Below are 12783 nucleotides of genomic sequence, written 5' to 3' on the forward strand. Positions count from 1 at the left end.
CAGCACTCCAAAAGGCTCCAGCCCCTTTATTTATTTATTCATTTATATTATTTTTGTACATTTATTTCCCCAGCAGGGCTCTGTAATGTGGTAGTCCCATTACACACGCAGTGCCATGTACAGCTCCTGAGCTCCCCTAATGACCATATTTACAAGGTGTGTTGCTGAGACCAGATCATTAGCTTCTGTCTGAGTTTGCTAAGGTGTAAATGAAACTGCGGCGCTGAGGGGACGTTTTGATGAGAATTGATCCGGCGGTGGTGGAATGGGTGGTTGGTTCGGGGGTTGACGGGGGCAGAACTGGGCTGGATTGCGGGGAGGAGGGGGGGCGTGTCCACTGGCGGGTCTTGATTAGTTGTCGTAAAAACATCGTGAGGGTTAAGTGATTTCTAACGATGCCATGCTTCACTGTAACTGACAGGCAGGACTGAAGGAGAGAGATTAGGTTTGTTTGGTCGTAAAATCATGTGAAGTGGTCTTGGGTCCAAACAGACTGGTGTAAATAAATCCAGGTCTGTAAACTGCATGTAGTTATTAGTAGTCAGGTTATGTACAGATCAAACATTTAGAGGAGTCAGGAGAGGTGAGATATTACCATTTCCTAATATATGGAACATATAGTGTAAGGAAATGTGCTGTGTCCCATGTGTATGCTTGTAATAAGTACTGTAATGTGGAAAAGCCTGCATGTCACCCATTCTACTATTATAGTTATATCACAGATTTGTTATTTTCCAGTGAAAGTAACATCCTTAGTTTCCTAAACACAGCATAAACAGATCAGCTATGCTTTCCTGCCACTCCTAGGGTTGCGGGTCGCACACACACGTGAGAGTGTGGCTTGTATCGGGTGATGTACTCTTGAGTGGCCGATCCTTTTCAAAGTTCCAGAAGAGTCACGGGTGCAACAGGACACACACAGATGAAAACCGCTCAGCTTGGGAGCACTTCTGCTCCCAGGTTGATCCTTCACCCGTCACAAAATGCACATGTTAGCAAACAAGTCCTAATTAATTTAATCCATGAGAAATCGTGGGTGAATTGGCTCCCTCCAGAAACATCCTGCATGAGTAACTCTCCCACCCCCAGGAACAGTATAGTTACTGACTTCCCCCTGGAGAGCATGTCATATTATTTGACATGACACATAAATGGGTGCTGGGCCTTGCTGGCTGTCCCATGGGGCCCTGGACAGGAGGCAGGAACAGACCGCCGCTGCATTCTTAAACAGCAGAGCAGGTGTTTCGCTTCAGTCCTTGGCCATTCTGATTGGACGTGACAGAGAATGAGACTTCAGCAGCCATCTGTGGCTGCTTGCCTGACCACATGATGAATGTAGATACACACTACAGCTTCTCGCCTGTATGTGTGTGTGTGTGTGTGTGTGTGTGTCTATACTTCTGTGTGAGTCTGTGTTTGTATGTATGTATGTGTGTATGCCTGTGTGTGGTGTTTACATATGTCAGTATGTGTGTGTGTGTGTTTGTGTGTATGTTTGTATGTCTTTGTGGTGTGTTTATATGTCAGTGTGTGTCTGTGTTTGTGTGTGTTTGTTAACCTTCACTGATGAGGCACCGCTTCCAAGATGCCACAAGGTTCTATGGCACTTTGCTGACTGTCATAGTCTTGAGAAAAAAACACCAGCTCAACTAGAGTTCATGTTACTATTCTTAAAAAGGTAAATTGGTAAAAGGCCTGCTCAATATATTAATTTTAATATATAATATTAATATATTAATCACTATCACAATATTGGCCCTTTTGTAATATTTGTATAAAAACGGTGCAATATGAGCACTATAAAAAATCACAAATGTTAGTCTGTTCTGTGCGCATCTCAGACATTCTAAATGAGTGTCCTGTGTTGACAATTCACTGCATTCACATGCAACAAATGTAAATAATTTTGGCCAAATTACTGCACAGTGGTTTAAATTAAAATTGAACTAGCCTGCTTTAGTACATCACAAAACATATTTTAGTACATTGCAGTAGGAGGCAGCATAATCACAATATGACTGAAATATAGTAATTTTGTCCATATTGAGTAGTCCTTCGAGTGTTTTCAATCGCATTTGACTTCCATTCTGACATGCTTCCAACATATTAACACATATTACAAGCAATGCTTACAACAAAGAGAGGTATGAATGGTGACTGATGACTCACTGTGTATGGTTAAATGTAGTCTGAAATGTATGCTTAGTAGCATTGTTTTAATTTCAGCAGCACATCGCCACCTCAGCTGAGATCCACCATTGCTGGTTCCTCAGTTAGATGTGGCCGTATTCTCTGCCGTGGCTTCCATAAACACTGTCAGTAGAGAGAGCAGCGGCGAATGAATCACTCGGAGAGCTTTTCGGCTAAGTCACTCCATTAAGAGGCGCTTGCTAAAGAGTCGTGGGTGGCCACACCTCAGCCTGTTGGGGGGGTCAGGCGCAGTGACTGGCAGCCATAATAGAACTGCATTGAGTGATAATTGTATTTTTGGCAGCACCTGCTGTGCCTGGCCATGAAACGGTAAGGGGAAGGTGTGTGTGTGTGTGTGTGTGCATGTGGTGGTCATGCTGGTTCCTGATTCATGAACAGCAGTGTGCCTCTCATTCCAGCTGTACATATTGTACATGTCACGCTGTTTGGTTAGTCATATCAGAGAGTGGTTTGGGGTGAGAATATTTTTGACATGTTTCTGGCCCGGAGGCAGCAAAAGCTTGGGTTATTGCACTGCTTATCACATTGGGGTTGTTAAGTAAACCTCTGCTTCTTGGAAGTAGCTTATTAGCCATGAAATGATCACAAATATTAATTAACATGACCTGGAGGTAAGAGTAGGCCATGGTGGAAACTTTTATGTATGTGTGTGTGTGTGTGTGTGTGTGTCTGTATGTATGTATATGTGTGTGTATATATATATATATATATATATATATATATATATATATATATATATATATATATATATATATATATATATATAATTTTATGCATACATAGATACATACATTTGCATAGATTCCAAGGAGAAACAGCAGTGTACTGTGATTAATGATGTAGAACTCAAAAAAACTTCATCTCTTTCCCTCCCTGTGTACATATTTATGGCATTTAGCTGACACTTTTATCCAAAGCAACAATTGTAGCCCAGGCCCAAGAAGGCGTATTTGCTGTTATACCTTACTATTAAATGGCCTTTTTACCTAGAAGGCTCCTGTAGTTTTTCTAAGTCTCATCGTAAAAGTGAAGTGGATCCCTTTCTTTCTTCACCCCACACCTCCACACCTTAGCCATGTCAGGCCTTTAATGAAGTGACAGGATTTTATTGTTAAGACGATAAGAAAGCGACGCCAAGGCTCCACCTTGCTCCCATCTTTGGGCCGCATGGTAACAGCCTTATGCAGCTCCGTCACGGCTCCAGCTGTCAGCCGTAAAGCTTGTTAGCACTCTCTGCCCCGCGGCAGTTCCATTTGACGCACCTCCCCCCCACCCCAACCCCTTCTGGCCGGCTCAGGACCGGCGTGGGGAAAGAGCCTTGCAGAACCGGATGAAGAGATGTCCGTGGAGCGCTCGACCAGCTGGTCTGTGCTGAACACACGTACTCTGCTGCTCTGCCTTGACTTGACTCACCTCGCCTCGCTTTGCCCTTTCTATTGCCCTATTGGAAATCATTCAGAATTATTTTAACTTCATGATGTAGTGATTGTTTGTGTGTGTGTGTGTTTGTTGGGTGGGTAGAGGAGACCAGGGGACCTGGGGAGAATGTCAACAAGTAACAAACATTTTATACAGGGTGCGTGTGTGTGTGTGTGTGTGTGTGTGTGTGTGTATGTGTGTGTGTGTATTTTTAATCCAATTCTGTCTCTGATATGAAAACTTGTCTATTTCAGCCAGGCCTGTTTGTAGCATTCTTCTAACTGTCCCCGTGATGCAGCTGGTATGTGGCGGCACGCCAGTGGATGTTTCTCCAGTGCTAATAGCCTCCACCGCTCTCATATCCCATTCAGACAATCTCATCTCATATCTCCTCACAGTCCCCCGTGTTCTGATTCTTAAATTAGGCTTCGCTACAACCTTCTCATCGGATTATGAGTTAGGCTATCTACAATCAATAAGAAAGCACAAAGCTCTCTCTTTCGTACTGAGTTACACAGGCTATAACTCTGTTGAACGTAGAAATTGAGTTTAAGTGTTACACTTTTAAGATGCACTTTTAAGGATACATATTTTATTACAAGTATAATAGCATTATTGTGTGTCATCATGGCGCAAGACTCTGTAGCCATGTGTTCTACTCTGAAGACAGTCAGACAGGGACTTTGACTAACACTATATGTCTTCTCTAACATGTTTCTTTAAAAGACATAGGAACTGTGATGTTCAGCCTTATATCGGACATAACCATGCTTGTGTGGGCAGGGCTAGCTGCTACAGGCTTGGTGTGAGACCCAAATGAAGCAGAACACAAAGGAACTTGGCACTTCTCATAAGATGCCAGCAACGCCATCCTTCCTCAAGGACTAAATAGCACTGAAGGCCTTATGTTGTCTTAGCCAGCTTAGTTTGTGTAGTAAGTTATGTGTTCCCTGAGCCAGCTTAGTTTGTGCAGTAAGCCATGTGTTCCCTGAGCCAGCTTAGTTTGTGCAGTAAGCCGTACATTCTCAGAGCCAGCTTAGTTTGTGCAGTAAGCTGTGTGGTGAGCTTGGACTGGTGGCTTGTTTTAACAATAAATGCTGGCGTACGGTAGAATTGGCAGTTCATTGATATGGAATGAAATTATTTTTCTTTCCCTGGCAATGATGCCTAACATTTAAATTTCAGAAATAAGACATAAGCTACAGATATTGAATGATGTGACTTGCATCAGTGCTGTTCTGTGTAAGGATAAATGAAATTATAATGCCTATGTAAGCTTTATTTGTAGGCTATTCAGGGATCTAATTCAAGGAACATTACATTTGAATAATATGACTTCACAGTATATAAGCATAACTTGAATTTGCTCTACGAAGAGTCAGAATTTCATTCTGCATGAAAGTAGACTATGGCATTAAGAATCATAATCAGCTTTTCTCTCTCTCGTTCACTCTCTCTCTCTCTTTCTCTCTCTCCCATCCTCCCTCCTCTCTCTTCATCCCCGTTAGATGTTCTTCATCCTTTGACAGTAGGGGAACTGACTCTCTTTGGCGCATACTGATCAAGATTAGGAACGTGTCACTCAGCCCAAACAGCTTATTTAAAGGGCCTCCTTGCAGTACTCAGCTGACGCAGCATCGTGCTGTGTAATGATATCACCTCCTGTCACCCTGGTGTCTGACTTGTTTCGGTCGCCTTTGTTTTTATTGCCTGCTAACAGCTTTCATTTTCACGTTTGACGTCTCAGAACTGGGGAATATCAATAGGCGTCTTTTCCAACTGCCTCCAGCTAGCGCCTGGCTCCTGGTGTTGTTTGTTTTAATCTGCTGTTTTTAGTGTTTGATACGCCTGTGATGTTTTGGTGTGTCATCCAAGACCGGGTTTATTCACCCACTCTCATAGTAGGTCATAATCATAGTGTAATTTCTTTCTTTTTTATTGGTGTTGTGTGTGTGTGTGTGTGTGTGTGTGTGTGTGTGTGTGTGTGTGTGTGTGTGTGTGTGTGTAGACTACCCTATCCCGCATCTTCCTGTGGCTGGTGGGTATCCATGGTAACAACAGGTCTATCATAATTGTCGGCTAAGCTGCAGAGACGAACTTGATTGAAAAAAGTGGAGGCTCCTGACCATCTCTCACTTCAACAAAAACACCAACCCTTAGACTATGTCCCAGTATCACTGGAAAACACATACTGCCCCCCAGTGGCCAATCTAAACAATAGCAAAGCCCTTCTTAATGTGGACATACAGCTCTGGACCTTGAATACAAAATAAGCTTTTGGATTTTAAAATCAATTAATTTATGTTACAGATAAAAACATCACAGCCCTCGGGTGCAGGTACTAAGACTTTCCACCATTCTGTTATCTAGGAGTCAGGTGTGACAACAGATCGACCAATCAGTTATACTGTTCAGTTAACTACCAATGAAATGAGATTTTGCAGGAGCTCCAAATGAGACAGTAGTCCTGGGGGACCTGTAGGCTATATTCACTACAACATAAAATGTACTTAATAATTGAAACTATTACTTCCCATACAACAGCATTCTGGCTGGCACATTTATATGTTCATATTTTCGTGTTTTTGAGCAGCAATGTGAAAAGTTTATGTTAACAATTAATAAATAATCAGTGTTATCAGTGTTAACACTGATTATTTATCAACTAGGTAATATTACATAGCCTACATTGTAGATAAATCTGAATAATCCCAGTGTCCGATTGTTTTAAAATGTTAGATGTTGCGCCATTTCTTATCACTTTCTCCCAGTTCGGTGCTCATGTGCAGTCACCAGCAAAGGCCATGTGCAGAGAAATATGCAAGCAATCACATTCTAACCTTTTTTTTTCTATTTGATCACTGACATACATCTGAACACACCACTAAAGTTTTTCAGAATGTGGAATATCAAAACACTGACCAAGAGTTACGATCATGGGGTGGATCAGGCTCAGAAATGTGAACATATGTGGAGCTGGCTTTTAGTGACTTTACCTCAGGCTATTATGCTTCTCGGTGTGCTGTGTATACTATTTGTGGCAGGAACGTTTTAAGCGCAATCGTCCAAAAAGTAATTCTGGCGCCATCTGCTGACGAGTGGCAGAAGCTTGCCTTTATGTCTTAGAAATAACATCCTGGCTTCCTTTAATGTTGTGCATGTACATTATGTATTTCTGAAGGCTGCAGTGTGCACTGTGTCCTTCAAGCCTAGTTCTGTTCACAGAGCTTGGGTTTCTTCTCTTGGTTTCTACTTGTATCTCAAGGGCACTGAAAACCCTTGAAAGTGCTTAATGTGACACAAAAATAATTAAAGTATTGAAAGGGCATAGACTGGCCTTGTGTCACTGAATTGTTGCCCTCCACATGTTCTAGCCCTTATCAACTGTGCATTATTTGATTTGACTGGAACTGGCATTGAGCAGTCATTGTAACATTGAGGTATTTTTTCTTTTATTTCATATAATCAGATTAAAAAGTGTTATTTTAACTTATTGTATTGGAGCCCAAAGGAATATTTCATTCAAAATCATTGTAGTTGCACTGATTGTTTATCTTAGATCAGTGAACCCTGTAAACAACTTTTGTGTTTGACAGAGATTACTTGGGCATGAAAAAGGCAGTCTTTGGAGTCTTTTTTAGACATACCATACAATGCCTATGACTGTGAAAATGCCCAGTTTATTAAAGAATCTATATAGTACATCAAAGGCCAGGCCATAACATGACAGAACACCATTATCACCTTTTTTTTCGCATTTGCAAACCTAGGATGACAAAGAATTGCCAGTGAGACTTGCAAACGCAACATTAGTGCACTCTCTTATTGGCATTTGCAACACGAAAGGACTGTGGCATCTGCCGAGCCACATGATAATCTTAAATAGTTTACCTAGGACAACAGGATCATGTGGCCTAATCAGAAGGTAAGAGGTGATTTATGTTTACTGAAACTTTGTACATTTCTGAGGCTGCTGGTTTTAGCCCAGTTCATTGTTTTGTTTTGTTTTATTTTGGCGGGAACCTGCTATGTCTCTGCCTTGTCAGGGCTTGCAGTGCCTGAGAAGTTTCTGAGCCGCATTGGGACTGTCATCTTCTAGTCAGAGTGCTGCATCAAGTCAGCAGGCCAGCAGCCAGCTGAAAGAATGCTGAAAATGGGCTCTGTTGCTGAGTTGGTAATAGAGGACGACCAGAGACGCAGCTGTGCCTGTCACTTTTTGCCCATAGTGCTTTGCAGAATTGCTAATGGAGCATTTGCTTTGAGAGACGCCACAGTTTCCTTCCTCTCACTGCTTGGTCTTCTGAAAATAAGCCGCTGCCTATCTGATTGAGCCAAAATCAATAGTTAGATCTGTTTTCCTCTGGATGCTGAAAGGAAGAGCTCTCAGTCTCTGACAGCCAATATGATCAAGGGAATGTGGGTTTGAGGGAGATTATCCAGAACTAAAAGGTTTCAGACTAATTTTGCTTCTAAATTGTGGAACATGTTAAAATAACTCAGAGCAAAGAGCCAAACATTAAATGGCAGATCATAAATAGGATAAGATGTTAGCATATTAAATGAAAATGTTGAGAGAAAACTGTATTTTGTCCTCCCACAGATGGCAGTATGTAGATAGCACTTGACAGTTTGTTTACCATGGGTTTTGTAGGGAGCTTTGCTGGGATGAAGTGTCAGTGAAACATTTTTCCCTTGATAAGAATATGTGAAAAAGGCTTAGAAGTAAGTTCTGTAAACAGCACAGACCCAGCGAGGACCCACAGGACTAAATATAGTAACCAAATGTTGGTTGCTAAATGTCTAATCAGGATCTCACACCTGTTTTAATCCCAAACATTGCTTTATGGTTCAACCATGTGTAGGTGCACATTTAAAAATTTGTGCCATTGCTATATGAAATACATGGTGGAGAAATGAAAGGTGTAAGGATCAGCACTGGGTTCTAATACATTTTCACAGAGCCAGCCACCATATAGCCAACTTTCCATATTAACATTTCTCAAAGCTGTTACAATTCTTTAGTATTGTTTATTTTGTTTGTAGCTATTTGTGAAACAATAACTTAGCCTCTTTGTTGAACAATAATCTAATTTTTGCTATGTGGGTTGTCAATATTACCACATTATTTTGTTTGTTTGTTTGTTTGTTTTTTGATTGAATGTCATAAAAAACAAAAAAGGTTATCAGCCTTTGACACTTTTAAAATGCAGTGTGTCCTCTTGGGAAGGGTAGAAAGATGATCAGGTGCTGACATCATGCTCTGGTTGAAGCTGTGGCAGGGTGCTGTGGGAGTATAACGTAGCAGGATCTTGGATCTCTTCCCCCACCAACTGTGGGCGTGGATGGGTAAGAGGCATTGTGACCTCCTCAGACCATCAGTTAGAGGAAGAGTGACGTATTCTGGGCTCCCGATCCCAGGGCCAGGAGGACTTGTTTACCACCCAGCCTCGTGTCCTGCGGGAAGTGGACAAGGTCCGTGTGATGGCATCTTTCGCTCTCTTTGATGCGCTGATAGCGTGACCTTCTGGCTTATGTGTTATGAGATGGATTTGTAACAATTCACATAAGGAATCTTTGGATCTTTGTCTGGAGGATGGTCTCCTAGGCCAGGACCGAACCAAGCTGTTTATTTTTATGATAAGTTTTTTTGTTTCTCACCTGTTGTAGATTTGGGTTTTCAAGGCTCATTGAATGAATGGATCATCGAATTTTGATATGTAAGATCAAATCTTGAGCTTAACCATCATGCGATGAACTCTGGCATGCTCATATAATGTTCAACTGAATGCTGTGATTCAGTTGCATGCAGCCCCGTGTTTTGCCTCGAGAACACATTTGAACTCTTCTGTGCCCCACCCATCTCGATTGCAAGCTAGGATTCTCCAGCTGGGGCCGATCTGTCTTGAACTTCATCCCGCCAGACGATCTGGCCAGCTTCAGCCATGGTCCGAATCACTTGCACCCTTTCCCTTGCTACAGACGAGGACAATCCTGTCGGCTCTTATCAGGGTAGCGTGAACGAAAACTTCAAGCAGGTGGTGAGCTTGGATGACCTCACGCAGAGTCACTTCAAAGACGAATGCGATGGGCTGGAGGTCTATGATGAGACAGAGGAGGAACCGGAGCCCAACCTTGACCTGGCTAACTTCTTCAGCGGCTGCAGCCTCCACGGCCCCAACCACGTCTTTGTAGAGAACCAGAAATTCGGCAAGCGACAGGGCATCTGGGCAGTATGCTTCCTGTTTGCCTTGTCTGTGTTCCTGTCTCAGGTGGGTGATCGCGTCGCTTACTACCTGACATACGACCACATCACTATGCTGGACGAGCGCAGTACCTTGAACTTCACCTTCCCGGCTATCACCATTTGCAATTACAACGGCTTCCGACGCTCACAGATCAGCTACAGTGACCTTGTTTTCATGGGGCCACTCCTGGGCTATGAGGACAATATGGCCCCCGGGTTCCAGCTGGCCCCCGAGCCTGACCGCCAGAGCATCCGCTTCAACCTGGCTGAGTTCTACAACCGCACACGGCACCGCATCGAGGACATGCTGCTGGAGTGTGCATTCGCTGGCAAGAAATGTGGCCCCCAGAACTGGATCGAGGTAGGATTCAAGATCAGCGAATGGTCCACTGCCTTAGTTTTCAGCATGTTATCTTCCAGACAGGTGACTTTATTTGCTAGGAGATTGATAGGCTGGGTTTTCCTTTAAGAGCCAGAGAAAATGAATACCGAAACTCAGTTCAGCTAATAGGAACCAAATAGCCATTAATTTTCTGTGCAGTGTTTTTCATGGAGCAAAGGCAGGTCCCTGTAATTAGTCTTGGGTTGGCTGTGATTGATAATCATATGGTGTGCCACTTCACTGGTAATCAGTCTCCATGTAGTATTGTGTAGCTCTCGTAATTGCAAAGTTACTTTTAAAACTTCTACAAATAACTAGCTGCTACAATAATCATTTCTGTTTATACAAGGATCAGGCACATAACCATTTGCAATTAAACAACATATCAGATCTGTAGTGTGCAGACCCTGTATATTTTTCTCGATAAGAGTTAGTGCACAAGTATTATTCCAAAATATATTTAGGAGACTGTGAATTTGTCAGTGACTGTGAATTTTGGAACATTACTTACTATTTAAAAAAACATCACAAGTTTGAATTTGCAAGTCGTTTCTCCATCCATGTGTTACTAATGCTGCTCCAATTTAATAATAACATCAGCTATTCACACAGGAAAACTGGTCAGGTTTCAGGAGGGCATTTCACTCTTTTGCAAATGCAGAATGTTTCCATTGTGTGCATATGAAGGTCACCCATCTGAGAAAACAACTGTAACTCAGCATCCTGTCAAATGGAGATCATGCTTTAGCTGTGGAATTAATATCTTCTGTTGTGGCTTGAAGGTTTCCAGTTTGTTTCCTGTGTTCTTTAAGCCTTTATTGCATTATTAAGCACTTTGCAGTGTGGTAAAGGGCATGAAAGCATTTGTGTTTATTGCATTTCAGGGCTTTTATAGACAGTGCTGCCATGTGGTATGTAAGTGTTTTTGTGGACTGTTTAAAAAAAAAAGTTGTATGTTAATAATGGCTTTACGTCCTTGGAGATGTGTTATGCACTTGCTTAAAAGGTCATTTAGATGATGGATAAACACACACACACACACAGAGAGCTCTTGTTCTTGATATCCTGCCCAGAATCTATAATCTAACTATTCCAGTGTAGTGGGCTGCTAAAATGCCCCAGTATATATCACCTTGCTCCTCTATCTTCTTACATATTCAGTCAATGACGTGTTTGCCTCTGCTAATCATGTTACTGGCATCAGAAGCGAAACACATACAACAGCGCATGGTTGACTACAGCTCTCATTAGCTAATTGTTCAGATGTTAGTGCATTTTGCCTGGTGGCCAAGCAAGTAGCCATTGATTGCCAGCGCACATATTTAACAAAACTCTGGTTCAGATCGATCAAAGACTAGACCACGCCAAGCAGCCGGACGGCTCCAATTTCCATCCTGGGGCAGAATTGGAGAAGGATTGAGCATCCCGCACTTCCGTAGAGTCCTCCATTAGACACAGATCCTTTTTCATTGTCTTTGCACTCACTTCTCTTCCTGCTCAGCATCCCATAAGAGCCAGTTCTCTAGGCCTTCATTTTGGCCTGGTGATGTTTACAGCGGCCAAAACGAAAAGGCATCTGATGTCGGCCGGACAGTGGAAGGCCCTCCTACACAAGCCATGTTCAATAGGCTTCAGTTTAATTTCCCCAGATCTAGTCCAGGTCTATGTGAGTCAAACTTGACAAGCTCCTTAGATTGACTTTAGTAGTAATATAATAAAAGGAAGACATAGTATATGCTTGGTCCATAAATACTAATAATAAATTCGATAAATGTCCATTCCATAAATATATTCAATAAATATATTCTAAAAACTAAAATTAATACAAAAATGATTAATTCTTATAAATATATTCCAAAAACTGAATGCATAAAAATAATTGAATGCACTAGATGCATTCCAGTGGCCGGTTCTATAGTGTGAGCTGCATGATGACACATTCATGCATGGTTTGCTTTTTTTCCCCTACATGACTGAGCATCCATTTAGGTGCACTCCTGCGTATTGTCCTGCACACTATGAGCAGGCTAAGCTCGATTGATGAGAATCAGACGATTCCCATGGGAGCTGACAACAGCAAGCCATCAATTATTAACAATGCTCCACAGCAGATGTCCTTGTGCACTGTCTTCCCTGTTGGCTGTGCAGAGGTCACTATACTGAACTCTGCTCTTTCCCTCTGCAGCATCTGTGTTCCTACTGCACACAAAGCCCTCAGCACACTCGCACTGCAACTAAACGAACAAAAGCTTTTGCCTTGAGAGGGACCTTGGGATTGCGGTCAATAGGCAGGAAGCAGTTTGTTTCCGTCCCGGTTTCTGTGTGGTCAGCTTCACGATAGAGGGAATTAGGTCTTGAGTGATGGACCGTTTCTTTAAGATGGGGGTAGGCTGAATGTGAGTCCTGTGACTGTCTGTGAATGAAGTACAGAGACCTGCTTTGCTAAGTTCTGCAAGGCATTTGGTTGCGAATGGGTTTGTGTTACCTTGACTTTGTGTTGACCACTGAGTTGTAAACAAAATATCTC

General features: G+C 42.3%; 1 protein-coding gene across 2 annotated transcripts in view; it reads left to right on the forward strand.

Annotated features, from left to right (window-relative positions):
* Positions 1–12783, forward strand: part of asic1b (acid-sensing (proton-gated) ion channel 1b) — a 157389-nt gene that overhangs the window by 101369 nt on the left and 43237 nt on the right. The window contains exon 1 of one of the 2 annotated variants that reach the window (XM_035520619.1): positions 9573–10235. The exons of the other annotated variant lie outside the window; for it this stretch is intronic. Coding sequence (XP_035376512.1) covers positions 9573–10235 — 663 coding nt within the window. Of the gene's footprint in view, positions 1–9572; positions 10236–12783 lie in introns of those variants that run through there. 2 annotated transcript variants of the gene reach the window in all.

Source organism: Electrophorus electricus, chromosome 20, assembly GCF_013358815.1.
Source record: "Electrophorus electricus isolate fEleEle1 chromosome 20, fEleEle1.pri, whole genome shotgun sequence".
Taxonomy (NCBI): domain Eukaryota; kingdom Metazoa; phylum Chordata; class Actinopteri; order Gymnotiformes; family Gymnotidae; genus Electrophorus; species Electrophorus electricus.